The sequence below is a fragment of a genome, unplaced genomic scaffold (genome assembly GCF_019419815.1).
Source record: "Pyrus x bretschneideri cultivar Hongxiangsu unplaced genomic scaffold, Pyrus_bretschneideri_v1 Contig1, whole genome shotgun sequence".
Lineage (NCBI taxonomy): Eukaryota > Viridiplantae > Streptophyta > Magnoliopsida > Rosales > Rosaceae > Pyrus > Pyrus x bretschneideri.
Genome location: NW_025999390.1, coordinates 7,519,878 through 7,541,981, shown reverse-complemented (window position 1 = coordinate 7,541,981; position 22,104 = coordinate 7,519,878). Strand labels below are relative to the sequence as shown.

At 37.1% G+C, this 22,104-nt stretch overlaps 4 protein-coding genes across 4 annotated transcripts; 1 reads left to right on the top strand and 3 right to left on the bottom strand.

The window, feature by feature from the left end:
* Positions 1 to 2,273: 2,273 nt before the first annotated feature.
* Positions 2,274 to 3,794, bottom strand: LOC103946709 (glycosyltransferase BC10). Its single transcript, XM_009357479.3, is given in 2 exon segments — positions 2,274 to 2,531; positions 2,534 to 3,794. Coding segments are annotated over 2 exon segments (1,122 nt in total). The 5' UTR covers positions 3,510 to 3,794; the 3' UTR covers positions 2,274 to 2,385.
* Positions 3,795 to 11,951: 8,157 nt separating this feature from the next.
* On the top strand, positions 11,952 to 14,231 carry LOC103946707. Its single transcript, XM_009357476.3, has 4 exons — positions 11,952 to 12,370; positions 12,495 to 12,609; positions 12,799 to 12,913; positions 13,076 to 14,231. Exons 1-4 carry the CDS (start codon positions 12,270 to 12,272, stop codon positions 13,972 to 13,974), a joined length of 1,230 nt encoding a protein of 409 aa, XP_009355751.2. The 5' UTR covers positions 11,952 to 12,269; the 3' UTR covers positions 13,975 to 14,231.
* A 783-nt stretch (positions 14,232 to 15,014) lies between these two features.
* Positions 15,015 to 15,941, bottom strand: LOC125474621. The gene is made up of 2 exons (XM_048578673.1): positions 15,938 to 15,941; positions 15,015 to 15,878 (listed from the first exon to the last, which is right to left on the bottom strand). Exons 1-2 carry the CDS (start codon positions 15,939 to 15,941, stop codon positions 15,109 to 15,111), a joined length of 774 nt encoding a protein of 257 aa, XP_048434630.1. The 3' UTR covers positions 15,015 to 15,108.
* On the bottom strand, positions 15,876 to 18,207 carry LOC103946705. Its single transcript, XM_009357475.3, has 4 exons — positions 17,632 to 18,207; positions 17,287 to 17,442; positions 16,310 to 16,754; positions 15,876 to 16,038 (listed from the first exon to the last, which is right to left on the bottom strand). The coding sequence occupies exons 1-3, from the start codon at positions 17,959 to 17,961 to the stop codon at positions 16,335 to 16,337; spliced, it is 906 nt and encodes a 301-aa protein (XP_009355750.2). The 5' UTR covers positions 17,962 to 18,207; the 3' UTR covers positions 15,876 to 16,038; positions 16,310 to 16,334.
* Between the last annotated feature and the right edge of the window lie 3,897 nt (positions 18,208 to 22,104).

Here is a 22,104-nt window from a genome sequence, read left to right as displayed (position 1 = left end):
ATCATTCTTCTTGATTGTATGCATGAGATGAGATAAAGGCAAATCTTTGTGATTCAACCAATTAATAAATTGGACACTTTTTGCAAGCGGTGAATTGCCCCGGTGAATAGGGCATTCTCTTCAATCCACCTCGGGTTCAAATCTTTCCCATCTCCTTTGTCTAACTTAGAGTAGTAACGTCTTTTGTAAAATAGATAAATAAATAAATTGGACACTCTTTTATCTCCAATAGAAAGAAAGAGGACACACTGGGGGTTAGATTTGGGTCTAATCACAAGGCCCAATATACGAAGAGGTTTCCATTTACGCATTGTTGGGTTGGGCTAAATTTCCTTGTGCTTGGATAGTCAATAGTGATGATGATTCAACATTGAATGGAGGGCCGGTGGCACTAATATGAAGCACCAAATCGAAGCCCTAGACTTGTATTTTGTATTCAAATTAATTTCCCTCCCACGAAAAAAAAAAAAAAAAAGGTGACAAAACAAACATCGATGTAGTAGTGTATATAGGCTCCTAACATTTCTGAATCTTCAGCACTTATGAAAGCAGCTTATGCTACATATTGGAATTGCTATAATTTTGTTTGTGGTCCCACGCTGAATGTGGGGTTGACTTGTCATACGATTAAGAGTATCTATCTTCTTAGATTTTATGTGTTCAGTTTTCATATTTTTATTATCATTTGTATAAAAAGAGAATAAGTTGTAGATCCTAAATAAGATGTAACAAATCAAGGGTGTATTTGAATGAGCGGATTGTCTTGTCTTTGAGCTTTAGTTTGTTATATTGGGTATCGTCTTTGTAAATCTATTAAAAATTGACGTGGGTATAGTTTATGAAGTGTTTTTTTGTTAAGATTGTGTTTAACTTTCTTATGGTAATGACATATTTCCTAAGGCAATAAAGCTATTCTATAATGCATTTCAACAATTAAAATTGCTGAATCATCATTTAAAGATCATTTGTTAAGAAAATCATCCACATTCAAAGTATTTGGCCATCTAAATTGTGGAAATTTTAATTAATTCAATAAAGTTAAGCAAAAAAATTGGCAAATATGACAGGTGGATATTTCATAATCTAAATTATGGGTTTGCTGATGGAATGTTCTCTTTTTCGTCAATATAAAAAATTTGAGTGTTTCCACGTTTTGTATCAATATATTGATGCCATGCATTTTTTCTCAAATATGAACTACCCCATCAGATTAGTGTACTGAAAAATTGTTAATCGCACATAACATTGTTGTGATTAAAAAATAATTTTTGTCACTTGCGTTGACAACGAAGCAATCAATGCCGCTATATAACATTCAAAATTCAGCAGGTGTTTTCTGCTCCAAATTGCATTTACATTTTTACCACAATCGCACTTGTGAGTGTACGAGGAGGATCCCCCAATTGACAATTCCTTAACGTAGCCAAATATTTAATTAAAAGTTGATTATTCTTTTTGAACAGCCAATTAATTGTTAGACACTTTTGGTAGAAAATCCCAACCTTATGTAAATCCAGGTAATTCCCCGCCTTAATTTACTAGCTACCTGTCCCTAACTACCCCAATTCATTTTCCATCTGACAAAGTGACACATCGCTTTTTATAAGTCGGTCAAATGAATCGTGTTTATCAAAAAAGAATCCTCGTCGGATCTTTTTCATATTTATCGTATCATATCAATTATTTTATTAGATTGTGTTGTGTCAAACGTGTTACTTTGGTATTTTATTAAATTGTGTTATATCAAACATATTATCTTAACAAATTCTTATATATTGACCCGATAATTGTCATGCAATAAATTACCATGCTTAACTTTCATTTTAGTCATATCCTATAGCAAATGGCACGCAAGCACAAAACAAAAAGTTGCCCAAGAATTATCCGACAGCGTGGCTGGCAGAATGGAGCGTTCAAACACATTCTAAATCTCCCCGTTCTGTCACACAAACACGTGGTATGTTTTAACATAGTAGTGCATGTCACTTATCTTGTCACGAAAACAAAAGCGAGCCAAAATTTGAGTAATTTTACTGAAGGACAAAAGATATTTTAGGACTTAAAGGGCAAATACCTTGATTGTTTGTCCACCATGCCAAACAAAACTCATTGAAGATCGCTTGTTTGGAATCTTTAAAGTTTAAAAAGCTAAAAGAAAAAAAAAGTGAAGGTATCCCTTTGATTTCACGAATCACATTTTTTCACTTTGAAAAAATCAATTAAAACAACCCAAATAAATTATAAAAATACTTAAAAAGAAAAATTATATAGAATTACTCCTCAAACAACCCACCGGGTTTGTCCCGATTTCGTTTTCTTAATAAGTTATCTGCAAATTACAAAAAAAGAAAAAATGGAAAATATCACAAATGTACGCCATTCATCCTACTCTTTGAAAATGACGTCACTGGCCATACTCATCAACGACCCGATCGCATCCGGCGGGAACTTCCTCGCGAACAGAAACGGGTCCCGCCGTTCCCTCACCGTCAAAACAGTGTCGTTCCCGCTCTCCTCCTCGTCGCCGTACCTGGCCTGTCGTTCCTCAGCGATTGTATCAACTCGGGCCCCACCTCGGAGGCGTTGTACGTGCGGGGGTGGCCGTCGAACCTCCCCCGCCAGTCCACGTGCGTCAGCGTGGCAGGCACTAGCCCGCCGGGGTCTCGCATGTTGAGGAGGGTAGGAAAGTAATTTTCCTCGGGGTAACACGTGTACCAACGCTCGCACGGTAGCTTGAACTTGGACCAAAGCCGGTGGTCGCCCACCACCATCCTCGCGTGCTTCCGCTTCAGAACCCAAAACTGGGACCCGATCCGAAACTCCTCCAGCTTCACCTGCGGCAACATCGCGTCCGCCCCACGCGCCGCCCATCTATCGTACGCCCCGATCTCGTTATCCAGAACCTCGATGAAACTCTTCTTCGATCGGGCGAGCGTCCGGTACGTGAAGTTGAAGGAGTGGAGGGGGATGCACGAGGGAGAAATGAGCGCGAACATGGCGTTCGTTTTGTCGCCGAGAAGCGCGTGGGCGAGCAAGCGGCGCGCGGCCGAAATGAGAGTGGAGGTGAACCGCTGGGCAGGTTTGGAGGGGATGACGCGGTGCGCGAACACGCCGGAGAACGGCGGGTCGTAGGGGAATCGCGGGTCGGCGTGGACGTAAATGGAGAAATGGGTTTTGGGGATTTTGTTGAAGAAGAGCTCCCAGAGAGGGGAGAAGGGGAGAGGGGTGGTGGTGAGGAAGAGGAAGGCGATTTTGGGGCGGGCGGATCGCGGGGGGCGCGAGTTGACCCGAGCGGCGAGGCGGAAGAGGGAGTCTTCATCTAAAGGGAGGGACTTTGGCGGTGAAATTGGGTTAAAGTCTGTTAGGGGTTTGGAGGGTTTTGTGATTTGGGAGGGGGAAATGGTGGCGGTGGTTTTTGTGGCCGTTGGGCTGTTGATGGTGAAGATCACGGTGAGAGGGAGACACAGAAGAACGGCGCAGATGAGAGATAAAGGCGTTGGGGAGAGCATGGTTAATGGTTTTCGTTTGGAGAGAGATAGAGAGAGGACAGAGGAGAGAGAGACAGTGACTGGTGGGATTTTTAGTAAAATGGAGAGTGAGATTTGGTGGAAGAAGAAGAAGAAACGGCGGGGATGAGATTGATGACAACCCAAAAGCGTTAATTTATTTTATTTTCTTAATAATTTATTTTCTTAATTTTTTGTTTGGAGGGAATTAAGGGGATTTAATATTAAATGACGTGATTTATGTGTGAAACCTGATTAGACTCCAATTAAACCTGGATAGATTCCTTACAATCCTTAATCCTCGATATTTGTTTATTAATTTGAAAGCATGCATGACATAGTAATCATAATAAAGCATGCATGGTGGGGGTATTTGTGTTTCGGTGATGAAGAATGGATAATACACATAAATAAAAATTATTTATATTAAAACATATAGTGGAACAGGTCGTCTTTTACTATATTAAAAAAATTTCATAGTGATTTAGGATGAATTCCAAACTAGTTTTTTACCGAGCGAATCACATGATGGCGGTAAGAAAAAAACTGAATTACTCTTCGAGTCTTTTTAGGAAAATTTTATTTGAATTCATAAAACTTCGTTCTACATCCAACTTAAACTTTAAATGTGAATTGTCATTTTTTATCCTATTGTATAATTACCACTAACTGCAAAATAAAACTAACAACAAACTAAAATTTATCATTAAACCCACATCTAATAATCAAACCCTACCATCATGGAATCTTTATCCTACATTCATTCTAACTAAAACCTAAGACGTTTTCCTAGAGAAAAACAAGCTCTTTTTGAACGATGGATGGTGATTTAAAAGTTTTGAATCCTCCAACTAAAGTATGAATCGATTTTTGCAAGTTTTTTTTTTCTTTTGATTTCAATTTTATTAGGATTTAGGAACAAAATCAGCACATTTTTTAAAGCATAATTACTAGCAGAAACATATATATGGGATTTAAAAATTTAAAGTCTAGCAACTTGTGCGAATGTCACGCTTTCTTCTCCTTTCATTTGTGAGGGGTGGAGGCTATACTTTGCTTGTAGTCTTGATGGCAGTGCATAGCAGCACTATAGCTATTGTTCTTGAATTTAAAGGTATTGAGATGCTTCGATCTGGTGAAACAAATGTATGTAGTCTCCAAAAGCTTCCCCTTTCTTTCTCTTGTTTCAATCAATATTGGTTTTCATAATTAATTCGGTTGTTTGGATGTCAAAAATGTTTTGATTTCATTAAAATATAGAAAACGTGAGGTTCAAGTAGGTTCATAGCATGAAAAAATATGCCCTCAAATTTACAGTTTATTTTTTTTTTATCTTGATTATGATAATTAAAACATAATCTTGTTTTGATTACGAAATTATTAGGTACCCTTATTGTCATTTAATGGGAAGAAATTGTGCCTCTACTTCTATGCAAATTGGTGTAGGCCTTGCAATTACCCCTCAGCATTGCAAGAACATGACTTTATGAAATGCTTAGGGTGAAGGCAAAAAGTTTAAGATAATCTTTGTCTCTTTCGGTTGTGGTGAGGTAAAACATGAACACTTCAAGTGCATGCCACGGCTGGCATTGAATGAATGCTATTTTTCATAAAAGATTGAGTGACATCTACCGCATAGAATGAGTTGTAAAACGTTGATTTGAGATCTTTATTTTCTAAATGGGTGTAAAGATAAATTTATATATTGAATTGGTTTGTGAGGGTAGTTTAGATAGTAAGTTGGGTTTAAATAGATTTTGAGAATTTAATTAAAAGTAATGTTGATGTAGAAAGTAAGTTAGATGTATAAAAAAAACTATATAGGTTCAACTAAAAATTTTCATCTTTTTATCTCTGAAGGGAGATAAATTGCCGAAACGAAGCGAACAAGTCCTTTTAATGCCAAAAGGTTGTCTGAAAAATCAGAGCCGTTCGATTGGGACGATGACTGAGGGTGTTCGAAGGCTTGGATCACAGAAGTTGTCAGTTTTTTTTTTTTTTGGGGGGGGTGGGGGGTGATATGTCTTGCATACCATGGCAGATATGCACGTGACCAGCATGCAAGTGATGTGGACCCCCTCTTGTAAGTGGGAGAGGTTATGATCACTGGGCCCCCACAATGATGTTCGGTGGTAGGGACTTGGAAGATAAAAAAACACGCAAATATCCAAGTTTTGCTTATTTTTTAAGAAAAATTAATAAAAAAGATTTGAAAACTTTGAATTTTAATGATAAAGATAAATAAATCGTAAAATGAATAGTATCAATATTGATTTTTTAGTTTAAAAATATAATTTTTTTGTTAAAGTTCATATTTTTCGTTAAAATTCACATTTTTCTAAGCATTGAAGCCACACTTGAACCTATAAGGAGCTCTTCGAAAGAACAACTTATATCTGAGGCACACCAAAAGTTATATATATATATATATATATATATTTTTTTTTTTTCAATAAAAATAATTGTTAACAAGTCACGTTATTTATTATTTTTAGGCTCATAGGGTTTATAAAGAATTTGACCTAACATGTGGCGTACACCAAAATTTATATATATATATATATATATATTTAAAGAATAATTAGTGGCAGGATACGAATATTCATTTTTTTCGTGTCCGAAAAGGTGATGGAAAACTTCACTTTGCTCGTGATTGCAATTGTAAGAAGAATTGAATTTCACACCAAAGCTTCGTTTTGTGTCAACAATTTGATTTTGATATTGAGATGATATGATATTCGAGCTCAAAACTTTTGGTTTTAAGAAAAATATTATTAATTAACTTAGTTATAAATTATGCGCGTGTCAAATATTGGGTTGGAGAGACAACAAAAATGGCTATATCCTCTTATTCATGCAACAAGTTATGCTAATATCTCTACTAATAGAATGCCAAAAGTGAGTTTTGGTGTCTCAATGCTTCACCAATCTACTAATAGAATGCCAAAAGTGAGTTTTGGTGTCTCAATGCTTCACCAAAAATAAATGGACACAAAAACCCTTGAAACAAAAAAAACTTAACTCATGCAATAAATTATACATAAATTTAATAAGGGATAAAAAGGTAAAAACATTAACTACATAATTTGAAACATGAAAGGAAAGTGAAAAATAATAGATAGTTGTCAATTCAATTATCAGTTATATTTCAACTTCCCACTATTGAAACCATAGAGTTCGATGATATTCCCACGATCTGAGTTCAATTGAAGGTTCAAACTACCACATACCACCGCTATATACAAATGAATAATCGAATGGCGTGTTTACGTATCAAGTAGTTGAATCCCGATTACGGAGTATTGAAGCGTTTACCAAACCTGAGGGAATCAAAAGAATCGTGGGACCCACACAAAATCAAGAATCCAACTCCCCAAATTGGAGGAATTGGACTCCTTAGATGGGTGAGGTATTTGGATTCCGGGTGAGTGAGGGAATCAGGAATGTATTTTTTATACCTGTTATGACCCTCTCATTATTTCTAAAATTTCAAGTCTGCCACTCAACCCACTAGCCCACCACTCCCTGCGCACCCTGCTTTCATGCGTCTGCGCCTTACTTTCCAATTGCCACCTCCCTGTGTGATCGTGCTTCACTTCCCATCCCACTAGCTTAAGAACCCTAGCCATGTATCTCGCAAATCGGATTCAAAATCAACCACCCAAACCCAAAAAAATAAACAATTCAAATCCAAACCCACAAATACGTGGAAGCAATCCCTATAAATCATGAAATACTTCGCAGGTGGAAGAGGTGGTGGCTATGGGGTAGGGTGTATGGGGAAGGTGGAGGTGAGGGTCAGGAAAGGAATGGTATGCAGACTTGCAGAGAGAGGAGAAGCGTTCTATACTTCTATTCAACTGGGTTTGAATAAGAGCATTATTAAATTGTTTAATATTTTAATATTGGTAATTCAATAAATTTGTATACAATTTTAATTTTTTGGAATAAAGGCTTGAAATAAAACAAATTAAAATGTTATTAAAAATAAATATACGGATGAAATAAAACAAAATAGAACAATGGTATTTTAGTAATCATATTGATTTTTATGCCGATTCAAGTGAATTAGTAAACAACTTATATGGACTCAACATCATTGCTACTCCGATTCCAGACAATTTTAGTAAACAACTTCAACAGGAATCTGATTCTGATTCCAACTCATTTCAATTCCTCTTCAATCTAATTCATCCTCAATTCAATTCTTCTCAATATGATTACGGATTAGTAAACGCGCCTGAAAAGAGCTCATCTTTCAGAACCAGACTCCGGGACGCGTCTTGGAACCCATCCTTCTTCACATCTTCGATCCCGGGCGCTCATTTTCAGGAGTCCAATCTCCGGGCCGTGTTCCTCCACCTACACCGCCGCTGCCTTCATTGCCATCTTCTCCAGGTACCCAACTTCCCAATTTTAAAAACAAGGGTTTTTTTTTTTTTTTTTTTTTTTTCTTGTCGTTAATTTGTGTATGTTAAAAAGATTGGGCATCTACATAGCCACGGAAAATCCCCAAGTCCAATTCTGATTTTTCACTCTTATCATTTTCTTTGTTCCTTGCAGATTAGTGAAAAGGATTGGGACTAAAAAGTCGAAGCTTTGAAAAATGAAAAATTCCATGGATCACAAAATGGGAGCAGCAGAGTACCTTTGCTGTTGTTGGTGCAATGCAACTAATCAGGTATCACTCTTAATTATTTTGGGTTGTCATACTTTGCTTTATCGAGTTTTTCTTTCATTTGGATTAGTCAATTTATTGCTATATTTTAGGTCGGTTTGTTCTTCATAGAGTTTGGAAATATATTCATACTATTCGATGGTCTAAGGCATGTGTGCAAATCTGGTGCTCTTGGGAATGGAATCTAGAAGAAACCAAGGAACAATAGCTTTTTGGAGTGTCTTGGAACTTTTCAATACATGTTTTACGTTTATATGCTGCAAAAATCTTGATTGTGGATCACTCAATGATTCGACTTATGGTTGCATAGATTTAAGTTTTCTAATATGATTTTCTGTCTTCCTTCTCCTTATGCTAAAGCTTCTCAACCAACTGGATGGATATATGTTGGATTGTGTGGGTGAAGCCGGTTTCCTTTCTCCACTTTTTATTGATTTCATTTAAGTTTATCTATGCCATATAATTGTTTTGGGAGTTTATCGGAATTTAATTCAATTCCTCTGTGTTTCATTTTTTGGTTTCTCTTTGGCACACTACCCACGTATCAAATTGGTATGGTCAGATTTTTCGGGGAAAACCTTTTCTCTTCATCCCCTGCTCTATATTTTCATGTTTTTATCGTCTCTTTTATTTTATTTTTTCTTTTTTATGTATCAGATAGCAACTATGGGTCTATACAGAAAGAAAGTTACCCAGATAAACATAGAGAAGGGAAGTGACTACTTGATTTCCATGGCAACTGGAAGCGACAAGTCCAATATTTGGTTTATTTGATATTTGATGTTTTATTTAATGTGTATGATTTAATGAAATGCCTGAGAAAAACCATCATGATGCTTGGTAAACTTTTTCTACTAAAAAAATGTTTGACAAGAGAAATCCTGAGCAAAAGATGTCTGTCATTTTGAAACCATTCTCTTTGCATTCTTCTTTATGGAGAACTTCTTGCACGCATAGATTTTTTTAATAGCGGATTGTTTCTCCGTTCATTACAGAAATCAAGGTGAAGAAAATGAGGGCGAGGTAGAGGTGAAACATATCGAGACAGAGTCTTCCTTGGTACAACTTTTCAACTCTTAATCTTTTATTCCTATTTCTCAACCTCAATCGTTTTGGTCCTGTTAAGCTTAAGTAGGGATTACAAACTTGGACGTGCATATATGTATACTTACCATAATTCATTTTGTGTTTCATTTTGGCAAGCTTAAATAGGGACTACAAACTTGGACTATTAATCGGTAGTGGGTATATATGCGTTTCATTTAGTGGTTTGCATTACTAATATCAATTCCTTATATACATTCTCCTCATTTCTTTTTGGTTAAATAGGTTTTGGTGCAATGAATTAGTGGAGCATTCAAACAGAAATACATGGATCACAAAAAGGGAGCAGCAGAGTAATTGATCACGGTCTTTTTCGTTCTTCATTTACATGGTTGCATTGCTCGAAAATATTCTCATTTGTTGCTTGGACTTTTGATCAGCGACTTTTTTTTTATGCATATTTTGTAATGGGTAGTTGGTGGAGGAACGTCGGTCGCTCTTTTGTTTATTTGAGTATTACATTCGATTGTATTGCACTCGGTTTCTTGGTACCAGACTTCTGATGAAACTTACAGTTTATGAATTTATTGTAGGTTAATATGATGTTTTCTTAATTTCTACAATTATAGACTTGGGTAATGTCATTACATTTACGTGTTGAAATTTCGAAAAAAATAAAATAAAATAAAATAAACCAAAACAGACTGAGGATGAATATATGAGGCAACCTGAAGTTCTTGGATAGTTTTTATATTTTTTTATTTAGCTTTTAGTTGCAATAAATTATAAGGATCTTTTTGCTACACTTTTTTTTTTTTTACATATTATAGATAAAATACTTTAAATTCCTACCTGTAATATTAGAGATGATAATTACCTTTATTTTATGTTTCTATACATTGAAACAATAACCTCCTATAAAAACTTGGTTATAATTAGTATAAATACTTTTGTCCGTATGCAATTATTATGCATATTAATTTAGTCTTGTTTTCTATAAATAATATAATTTATATTAAATATATTTAAACTACAAAGATTTGAATACAGAATCTCAAATATAAAGGCGAATTCTTTTAACCAACTAAGCTACAAATTATTTGCTTAATCCAGTATTCTTCTAAGCCTTGCAAGATTGTATTACAAATTTACAACTATTTTTTGAGTTATTTTTCTTTTCCTACTACGTTGGCCCTCCCGAGTGGCCATATTGAGGAGGGTTTGGTGAGGAGTTAGGTTCTTTAGTAGGTGTTTGGATGCATCAAACGACTTATATTCACGTTTTTTTTATATAACAATCGGTTGTAATAACACTTTTTTTTTAACAACTGTAACTGTCTACACAAACAGAGTGGAGAATGGGCTAAACCTCATGGACTAACAATAATGTAATTCAAATTTTCTTTTGACGGAAATCAAAGCTAAAATCTTTACTTAGTAGTAAGCGAAAGACCATTAAACAATTGAGCCCATTCTTAAAAACCTAAAACATCAACCTCATTTGCCAAAAAAAAAAAATTGTATAAAACTAAGTGCACTGCCGTGATTGTCCTAGCAGTTAAGCCAATTTTTTTTTAAACTTATTACGTCATAAAACTCGATCCTGATTAAAATAATAATATCGTTTATATTGAAAAAAAATTCCCCTCAATAATATATCAAAGTTTCACTGGCCCATGTTGTGTGGGATTGGGTCTCCCGTTGTTTTTCCCTGGGCAGCTTTGCGGTTGTTCTGTTGCGGGCCATTTTGTTTTTGGGCTCGTTGGTCGTCTAATTTGTTCGGTCCTTTGCTTTTTTTTTTTTTTCCTGTTTTTCGTTATTTTGTTTGATTAGATGCTCGATTAGTTACCAACATTTTTGAACTCACACAGTCATGTAAGGGTACAATTTATTTTTATCATTGTGGTAAATGGACATTTGATGTTCGGTCCTTTGCTTTAGGAGGTGATTGTTGGAAGCAAAGTGCAATTACAATTGAAGAAAGAAAAAAAATAATAATAATAAGAACCCTATAATGCTCAAGTCGTTAGACTTGTTACGTGCAGTGATAGACATGAAGCGGTATACTAAGGTGGTAATGCGTCGAAATTTATTTTCCATCTTCACTTAGGTGGTCGTGTCTCATAACACATCATACGTTGTTATTTATTTTGTCTAATATACCAAATAGAAGAAATGGATGTAACACACATGTACCACTCTTACTAATTAGTCTAATCGCTATTGACAAACACGTTATAATATGTTTTAATTTTTTTTCACATAATATCGAGAACATAATCACGTCACAATGTAAGTTGATTGTCTTTTCTATTTTCTCATTCCACCTTGAAAGATTGAACTTTTTAATTTTGTTTCAATTCACTTTTATTGGGTAAAGTAACAAGATTTAAATTCATGATGAGTTGTTAGCGACTAGAGAGAGTAGAGCAGGTTTTTCGGAATTGGATTGGAAAGGATGGACGGCCAATGTTAGCAACTGTGTGAGGTTGGGGTTGCTTAATTAAAGGTGACGACCGACACTGACAAATACTTATCAGAAAGTCTCAACTCATGAATGGATACACCTAAACACAGACACGGACATGAGAGAGAGAGAGAGGGGGGGGGGAGAGAGAGAGAGAGGGACACCTGGGGTGAGGGGAAGCAGGCATGTGGATGAGTGGGGGACACACCCAAACCCCCCACCTCCCTCAATTCAATTTCAAACCCCAACCCTACTCTCCCTTTGAAATTATTGAGTCTACAGAAAAACCCCAAACAAAAATAATAAAGAAAGCAATACAAACAAAACTCTCTCTCTCTCTCTCTCTTCTTTCTCTCTCCTCTACTCGTAGTCTTGGTGGAACTGCATTTTGGGTCAGTCAGTGTCCTTGAAAAGGAGAAGTCTTTGAGGGAGAGTCTCACAGTCTAGCAAGAAAAGTCACAACCAGAAGCTGCCTCAAGTTCCCAACTTCCCACAGAAGCTGCTTCACTTTTGCTTCTCTCTCTGAAGTCTAAACCCAACTCTCTTTTTCTCTCTCTAGAATTGGTTAGAGAGGATGCCAAGATCAGGGCCAAGACCATATGAATGTGTGAGAAGAGCTTGGCACCGTGAGAGGCACCAACCCATGAGAGGTTCTCTCATCAAAGAAATCTTCAGGTTCCCCCAACTCTCAATTTTTGCATGTCTAATTTTTTGGTTTTTTTTATTATTTTCTTTTCTATGGGGTTTTGAAATGTTTAACTTATTCAGTAATCACTTATAAGTGCTTTTGCTTAATTAGGGTTGTGAACGAGATCCATAGCTCAGCTACTAAGAAGAACAAAGAATGGCAAGAGAAGCTCCCAATTGTTGTTCTCAAAGCTGAAGAAATTATGTACTCCAAAGCCAATTCTGAGGTAATCTTTATCACTTTTTACTTTTTAATCTAAATACTAACTAGGTTGAGATTAAAAGTTAAATTTTTTCTTTATTTCTACTTTCTGCATTCTCTGAGTGGGAGAAACAGAGCTGTGTTGTATAATACTGGATTTTACTTATTTGGTTCTTTTAAAGTGTTGTGCTTTGCAATTTATGTTGTTTTATAGGCAGAATACATGGACCTTAAAACCCTTTGGGACAGAACAAATGATGCCATTAACACGATAATTCGGCGTGATGAGACTACTGAAACTGGAGAGTTTCTTCAGCCTTGTATTGAAGGTATCTACAACAAATTTGGATTGCATAATTTCTTGCTATTGTTTAGTATTTGTTTCGGAATGTGCATATGTAGTTCTCCACTTAATAAACTGTTAGTTTCCATTGTGAATAAAGTATAAACATCTGTGTTGACCTCTCAATTTTTTTTGTAAAACAACCCAGCTGCTCTCATTTTGGGGTGCATAGCGAGAAGAGCTACGAGGAGTCAACGGAATACTAACCCAGGGTGTTATCTGATGTCCGTGACTTCGCATGTCCCTAGCATTTCTCCTAGTGTGGTAGAGGATGCTAATAAAAAAGATTACACGTCCAATTTGCAGTATAGGCCACATTGTTCAAATTTTGTTAACCCCAAAACCACTAATTCAACCCCTCTTGTTTTTGAACCTAGATGCTCTGTTGCCCAATATAACGACTGCAATACTATGAAGTTCATGGTTGCATCCGAAAATGTTCCTCCTTCGGGTTATGACCCATGTTTCTCTAGGGAAAATCTGGCAACATTTAATTTTCCTAAATACCCTCTGTACTATGGAAATCTTCCTCAGTTCAAAGAACCGAAACCAGGTTTTGCTGTCCTTCCCAAACCAGTTTCTGACCCCTTAGAACCTGCCAAGATAGGAGTTATCCCAAACCTGCTCTGTAATGGAGGTAAATCAAATAATAACACACAAACAGAAAGAAGGGACTACCATGAGAACCCATGTTTGATTGGTTGTGATTTGTCTCTGCGGTTAGGCCCACACTCTAATCAACTCCCAAGCGGTGAGAACAGTCAGCCCCAGGAGGGCAAAGATGTTGGCGTTGAGGAACGGTTGAAGTGTCGTGATCAGTCACCGCAATTTGATAAACAGTTTTCTCTCACTGCTAAGGGTAGTGAGTATGGACCAACAGACTCATGGGGTAGGTTGAGTTTTGAGGGCGAAGATTTATATGTCCAAGCAGCAATGAGAAAGCGGAAGGCAGCTTTTAATCAGCCAACAGAGGATTCAAAATTTTGTAGGCAGCCGGAGCTTCCTTTCAGCCACTTTAATGGAAGCATGAGGAATGGAGGTTGGTAGACTAACTGTTGCTTTAGTAAAGTTAGTTTTTCATTATCTTGACATTGGCTTAGCGAATATGTTTTGCCAAAAGCTTCGTTATGCAATCTCGATGTACTTTCTAGTTCCTAGATTGGTAATGAACTGAGCTGCTGATGTAGTGTTTTAAGAGACGTAATGTAAATTGTGAATTAAAGCACAGACTAGATGAGTGAATGGACTTCTGATCTGCAATGTACAATTAGTGGTATGCCATACATGTTGCTTTTGAGAACATAGAACTTTATGTACTGTACGGTGTTAAAACATCACGAAGCTTTGGGTTTGGAGTTACCCTTCCCCTAAACCTATTCTGATGTTGTGAGTTAGAGATTCATTGGAATGTTCTGGATATGCACTCGTTGCATGAAACAGTTGTCTCACATTTGGTAGCTTAGACGGACATTCCATTGGTTCTTAGTTTTGGGCCTGAAAATGCTCGTCAATCCAAATGAATCTTTCTTTTTTGTTATGTGCCGCTTACATGATGTAGCAAATGTGAGACGCGTTTAATGCACCGGTGCAAGGACGTGTTTCCCGTTCGGGTTTGTTTGGAGATCAGGTATGGGATCTATGTCAAAGGGAGGACACTCCCCCTCAAACCTAAACTTTTAATCTTTGAATCATTAGTCATCACAGATAAGGGTATGGACCCACCTTCTGATTTTGAGTAAGAAAGAAGGGATGGGGATCTTGTTTGTGTGAGTGAGTGGGGGACAAGAAATTTGTCTCTTTAATACTTGTATTATCCCAAGTAATTATTCTTTGTTTGCAACTGCCACTTTGTACAAGTGGTGGCTAATCTTTTGTGTCCCCTCCCTTCAGTCATTTGGTGGGGTCAAAACATATGCAATTCTTTCTTTGTTTCAGTATATTGGCATATTCTCTAAGGACGCGAGGGTGACAACATCTTAAGTTTATCACGTCTTATCATGTGTTTAAACGAATTAGTTTATAATACCGTCATCTTGACTTTCTTGTTGTATGTAAGTTCTTCTCAAGATTATGCCACGAAGTGGGAGTCTCATTGAAATTTCTACCTAGTCTCAATAGTATCATTAAATGCTAAGGAATCAAAAACCCTTCTATACAATTCTGCTACTTGATTTCTAGTCTTCACCTGATGAGAGAGAGTAAGTGGAAGAAGTAGCAGAGGTCGACAAAGAAGAGGAGAAGGAGGAGGAGGAGGAGGCAGGAGGTGTAGTGGAACTCGATCTGCAAACGCCGGTGAAGAGGTAAAATAGGAACTGCACTCTTTTCCTCTTCCTCCTCAAGCTCCTTAAGTGGTATGGCAGCAAGAAATCTTTTAATGAACTGTCTACAACACTCTTTTCCACTGCATATTACTTCTAATCTTTCCTCTGAATCATCCTCTGCTTTCTCTGTTTTCCCATGCATGATGCTCGAATCGTCGAATTTTAGTATGTATGCCTGGTTACACCCCTCAAAGAGCCTCTCACCCAAAGAGTCAATGATATAGTATGCATCAGCTTCAACCTTCAGCACGAAAAAGTGGTCGTTCCAACTTACTATGTATATCCTCGGTTCGTAAAGCTCTCTGTTTTTATCTATCTCATTCCATATGTCGTCGAACGACATGAGTCCCTTCAAGCTCTCGAACTTCTCCGGGCTGAAGAATCCGATAAAGGATTTCTCAGGCGAGACACCAAGAGGTCTAAGATCAGCTTCCAAAACCGTTTCAAGGTCGAAGTGATTGTTGGAAATAGATTTATGTAGGTCTCGTTGCTGCAGAGTTTTTGCCACTCTGAGGAACCTTGTGTGATGAGGCTGTCGAATTTGGATCTTGTAGGCATTGAGTGTTGGTGCGAATGCAGCCAGTGCGCGATGACCGCAACAAGGGCTGTGCAGGCACTCTCTCCGGCGACCTTTTCACTCCGTTGATCAAAGGACTGCAAAGAACGCATTGGTTTTGAGCTTTGCTTGCCCATCTCTGCTTTCTACTTCCCTTTCTTCCCAGCAATTTGTGGTGCATTTTCCATGCTCATGATCTGATTGTGAAGAATATTCAGCAGTACAATTTGATATCTGTAGAAAAGTAAACCCAAATGAGCCTTTTGTCTTATTAGTAAGAATCATTGAACAGGCTGGAAGTGTATTCTGAAAACCGTAAGTGCTTTTCAGGACGTTAGGCGAAAAAAATCTAAAAGTGCTGATGAGTCTTAGATGTGATTTTTTGAGAAGTGCACTGGTCTTTTGAGCAAAAGAACTTGACGTTCTTCTAATAAAAACACTTCTAACAAAAGTGTTTATGGGCAAAAATGCTTCCTATGAAAACAATACGAAATGGACTTAATACCTTTATAGAATCACTGAGATTGTTGTCAACGGAAACTTTGCACTGCATTGTCCCTACTAGTCTTCTCAACAAAGGGCTCCACTTTTCTCCTAGGTGGTCTTCCATTCAACCACTTCCTCTTCCTCGAGAGCCAACTCTTCTGCCCCGAGTCAAACTGAGTCTCATGACTCAGGACCGATCCTGACTCTCCCTTTGAACTCAAATCTGCATTGACACCACTGTTAACGAGTCCATTCCCCGGTGACCCTTCTGAGTCGGACAAGAATGACTCCTCCCGGTCACTCATGCCTCGGTCCTCACGACTCTTCCTCTCATTGCTTGACTTCCTAAAGCTCCTGAAGTAGCTTACTCTTCGAACCAACTTGCCCTTATCTGACTCGGTCGAGTCTTGACCGAGTGCTGCCGAGTCATGCAAGTTTCTCACCTCAGCAAAGCTTAGACAAACCTGCGGGCACCATCAAACATTGAAAGTCCATAAGCTTACAAAGAAATAAAATGAGGCGCTTATTAATTTAAGGATCATACTTGCATTCTTCCGAATACGTATTTTGGCCATATAATTTATAATCGAAACCTTCAGTCAATATACGTTTTTCGCAAGTAAGGGGATATGTGCATCCCCTATGTGTTATGATGTTATGCTGGTGTTACCAATAGTGAAACGAAAAGATGAAGAAAAAAAATGAAGGGAAAAATAATTCTGGTTATTAATATTACCCAATTAAGAACAGATGATGTAATAAACGGGCATTGCCTTAAATTGGATTTAAAACAGCTAATTAAGCATATAGCTTTCATGTTCCAATAAAAGCGGCTTATCCCATTCATTTACGCTTAAGAAATGCAACTTTGTATGTTTGGGTAAAATTAGATATGACTAAATAACTGAAAACACCATTAATCGTGTCTGTAAATTTGCAATTAATTAACTTGAGTAAATAAAAAATTTTGACTAAAAAAAAATGAAGTTAATTTACCAAAAGGGTAGCTTCGCTGGGAGTCGTCCCCTCCATTTTCAAAGTAACAGAGAGCTTCCTCTGAATCTGAGACTCCATTGTCGATGCCAATTCTGCTAGGTTCAACGAAACCGTCCCGAAAACCGCCATATTACTCTTTTGTTCCGCACTCTCTCCCTGAAAATCACAAACGCAGAAGAATAATCAATTTCAAATATTCAACAACCAGAAGCAGAACCAAATCCGATTGAGCGGATGCGCTCAACCGTACACCCGAATTCGAATAGTTTAAAGTAGAACATCGCTTATATAAAAAAAACAAACACAAACCCACTAATGCTAAAAGATCAAAGATTAGAAACTTACGTGTAACAGGGTAAAAGTCAAATCCCAGGGACTAAAGTTCCCACCTTGCTTCGACCCAAAATTACAGAGGCTCTGAAATTCATCATCCCATTCAATGACTTGACGACTCAAAAATCTCTGGCTGGTGTAGTTTTTCGGCTGCCTCGACGATCTTCTTCCATAGAATGGAACCAAAACTCCAGGCCCTCCAGGCTTAGACCCTTTCCATTTCACCTCAATCACACCAACACTCTCCTTCTCCTTCTCAAAATTAAACCCTTGCAGCTTCAGCTGGCTCACCTTCACGTGAAACCTCTTTGTTCCGCCTGACGGCCACGGCGACCACTTCATCTTGTGCCGGTAATTATGATACGCTGATTCAACCAGACGTCAGTCGAATTCAAAACCTGATGACCTTTGGTCGTATGTATAAGATAGCCAACAAGTTACAAGGCGACCGGCGACGGATTCAGCTTCTTCAATGAATTCATGTGATGAAAAGGTACGAATATTTATGAATTGAGTTGTAAAGGAAATTAAAGAAATGGGAGTCTTTCTTTATAGGGTAACAACGACAGCTGTGGTTTTCTATAAGCTTTATGCATGGCCGAGTCTCTCAAGAGATCCCCATACGACTCCCAACCCCGCGTTTTAAACGACTCCGTGTGAGCGACCCAATTGGCCCACTTCACACGTTTTCGGATATCCACGTGAGTGTCACGTGAATATACCACTTGGATTGTCTGGCAAGTTGTGACAGGTGTGGGGTGGGAGGCAGGGGATCAGAGCTTCGGGATTGGGGAGGGGTTTTGGCGTCATCGAGGGTGTTCGGGTGGTGACACGTCAACGGAGGACAGGTAATACCGCACGTGGGATTTGTTGTTGGGATTAAGTTATATGGATGGATTTGGACGAATGAATAAGGCGTGTGTGAATGGGGGCCAATCACATTGCGTAGTGGATGATCTTCTGAGAAGAAACGTTGTTAATTTCTTCATATATTGCCACGTGTACTTGGACATACGATGCTGTAGAAAATGCTGAGGAGAAAATTACGTGCAATCTTGTAAAAATTACGAGGCCATAATCGGACAGTTGGAGTCTAGAATTCGCAATTACATTGCGTAGGAAAGATTAAGATAAGTTTCAAGTTACACTTCGTCCAGCACAAAAAATATAATTTATGTACTATGGTATAGAAATCTAGTCTATAATATTACTTCAAAAAAACAAGACTATTTTCTTTTCTTTTGATAAAACGATGTATAATGCTATACACGGAGAAGAAGATACGAACTTGATTGTAAGAAACTAGACCACTGTCGTGACTAACTAGCGTAACTTTTGTAATTACATCAAGATCTTTGATTCATGTAGATTATTCCTTGTATTCATTTGAAACCTTGACCATTTTCGTGACCAACTAGCGTAACCTCTGCAAATACTAGATCATTTCTTGGACCTATTCTTTCCTTTCTTGTCATCTATTTCAAATTATTTGAGTTTTTAAAACCGAATGTCATGTACTGAGTGTATGATAATCTAAGCATAGAACCAGAAAAACATAAAGAAATTAGGGAAAGGTAAGCTCCAGCCTCCAATTTTATTGTTGTAGTATACATCATTTTGCACGAGAGTTTGTCTTGTTCGGGGAATTTGGTTAATTAGAGGTTAGCTGTCCTAAAACATTGGGAAGCCTCCAAGAGATAAAAGTTAAGCTGCTATATAATCCTGTTAAGTACTTAATATTAGTGCACGAGTAGCTTTTGGTCCTTTAGTTTAATTAATATTAGATGGCTACATGCCACCTATGTGAGGTTAACTTCTTAATTTGGCCTAATTGAATATGACAGACAAGGTTTTAGGGCTTTTTGGGGTGGAAGTAGAGAGAGAGAGAGAGAGACGATCGCATCATATACAATATCATACCTAAATTTATACATGTGTTGTGTTATAGTCATAATCTATCTGATTTTGATTGTTGTATCACGATTTACATATGCAACTGATTGTATCAATTTTTTGTACTTTTATGTTCAATGTTTCAAGTTCAATTATCCTGTCCTTCGTTTTAAAAAAAACCCAGCAAAATGTTCAATACAAAGAAGATGAAAGAAAAATCCTAAAACTAATGTTGGGCCGTCATAAGGCCTTACCTAAATAGAAGGTTGGCTTAGGATTGGCTTGATGGGAAATATAGCCCTCCCAGATCTTTTGTGTTATACAAATGGAGGGCTTGGATTTAATTGTGACCGGGTCATGCGCACACGATCCGCACAACCCATATGTGCAGCAGAGAAAATCTACAGTTTCATTTCGGTTGCTTTGCCTTGCTTCCCCAAGCCCATATCTTTTTGAAGGACATTGGTAATCTGCACTTGGAAATAAGAAAGTTCCATTCACACATTTATTTATTTTTACTTTACACATATTTTTGTTAATTTTTTACCATTAGTCTTCTTTAATTCATTCAATCCGACAGTCAGAAAAAGAGGGTTTAAGAAGTAAAAATGGGTGTGCAGGACATCACTACGCTTGAAAATATTATAAGATGGATACAAATTTCACTTGGGGCAATTCTTGAGTCATGTAAAGTCTCACATTATAAACTAGACGAAATTCAGTCCCGCTTATATTTAACGGTTTAACTACTAATTGCAACGATGTCTATTACATAAAATTACATACTTATTGAACTGTACACGTAGTTAAGCATAAGATAATTTTAATGTTGATCGACAAGTGGGTCGATGGACCAACTATGAAACCTTTCTATTAGTTCACCCATATTCTACAAATGAGAAGAGTAGCAAAATATGGCCACTAGAGAGGAGAAAGCTTTAGATGTAACTGCTTAATTGATTGCATATGAGATGAGTGTTGTACACATTAAAATATATATATGCAACTGAGTGTATATAAAATTTATCGACTAAGTGGGTAAGCAACATGAACCAAGGCAAGCGAAGGTTCCACTACTTGTTTTTCTGCTTAGTTGAAATTAAAAAGGCTTTCATATTATTAATGGTATCTAATTCATATTTTATTTGCAAAGAATTTGAAAGTAGCCATGCATGTTTTTCAAAATTTGCAAGTTGATGCATGTTTTTCATAAACTGCTCACATCTTTAACTTTAAGACAGTGGTTAAATAAGGTACATATTTCTTTGCATCTGGAAGTGAAAACCCCTTTTCGTGCCTAACACCACGACCTAGGTTCATATATTATCAATATCACTTTAAAAAATCATCCGTATTTTCTCCTTAAACTTTTTCTTACCTATAAATTAATAACAATTTGCTTGACTTTCTTCCCTTAATTATGAGTTTTATAATTATATTTTTACACTACTAGGACTAATGCGCACTTGGTGTTTAATTAATTAATATGTTAAAATATGAATAGACTATAAGTATTTTTTTAAGGACAATATTAATAATTAAATCATATGCTATAACATAAATAAAATAATGTGTTTCGTTGATATATAATGTTTTTTTCTCCTTTTCATATGACACATGCTTTTTAGAGTTCTTGCACGATGACTGTGTATCCTATTATTAAAAGGCAATGAAGTATAATTCATGACTCATTAAGCTTCTATAAGAATTCGATCACTCCAAAATATACTATTCAGATGTTGAGATCTTCAAGCTCGAGAAAATAAAGATTTGCAAAAGCCATAGTTGCTGCACCAAGATTTGTGGTTGGTAGTTGTGTTCAAGTACTATTGGTTGATATCATTTATTGATTAATTCATTATAATATATATGATATATGATTTAGCATGTTTGTAGTCTCTATTAAGATCTGGAAAATGCTGAGACATGAATTTAAATAATTTAAATTTTTGAATGAATCGAGATTATTTTCGTTTCAATGAATGTAACGCGAGGTCATATTTAAATTTAACAATAATAACAATAATAATCAAGCCTTATCTCACTAAATAAAGTCAATTATATAAATCTTAGAACACAACTATATTTGGTTTTGCGCAAAGTCTTCCGTGAAATCCAAGTAGTACTCTATGCATTTTCTTTTAGTCTTTTTCAAAGTCTTCCTAGGCCTTATTCTATCCCTTTTGCCCTAAGCCTCAATTCCATAGTCTCATTTTCTAATCGGAGCACTTGTAGGTTTTCGATTTACATGTCCAAACCATCTTAATCAATTTTCTACTTTACCTTATATATCCTTATTCTTAATCATATCTTTTCTCGTTAGCCCACACATACCATGAGGCATATTTAGCTCTAAATTGATAAAATTAGTTTCCAACCAAAATTGTCACATCCCGGCCCGGGAGGGACCACTTCCCGGGCCCGCTCCACCACCGTAGCACAATATTGTCCGCTTTGGGCCCCGACCACGTCCTCACGGTTTTGTTTTTGGGAACTCACACGAGAACTTCCCGATGGGTCACCCATCCTGGGAGTGCTCTCGCGCGCTACTCGCTTAACTTCGGAGTTCCCATGGAACCCGAAGCCAGTGAG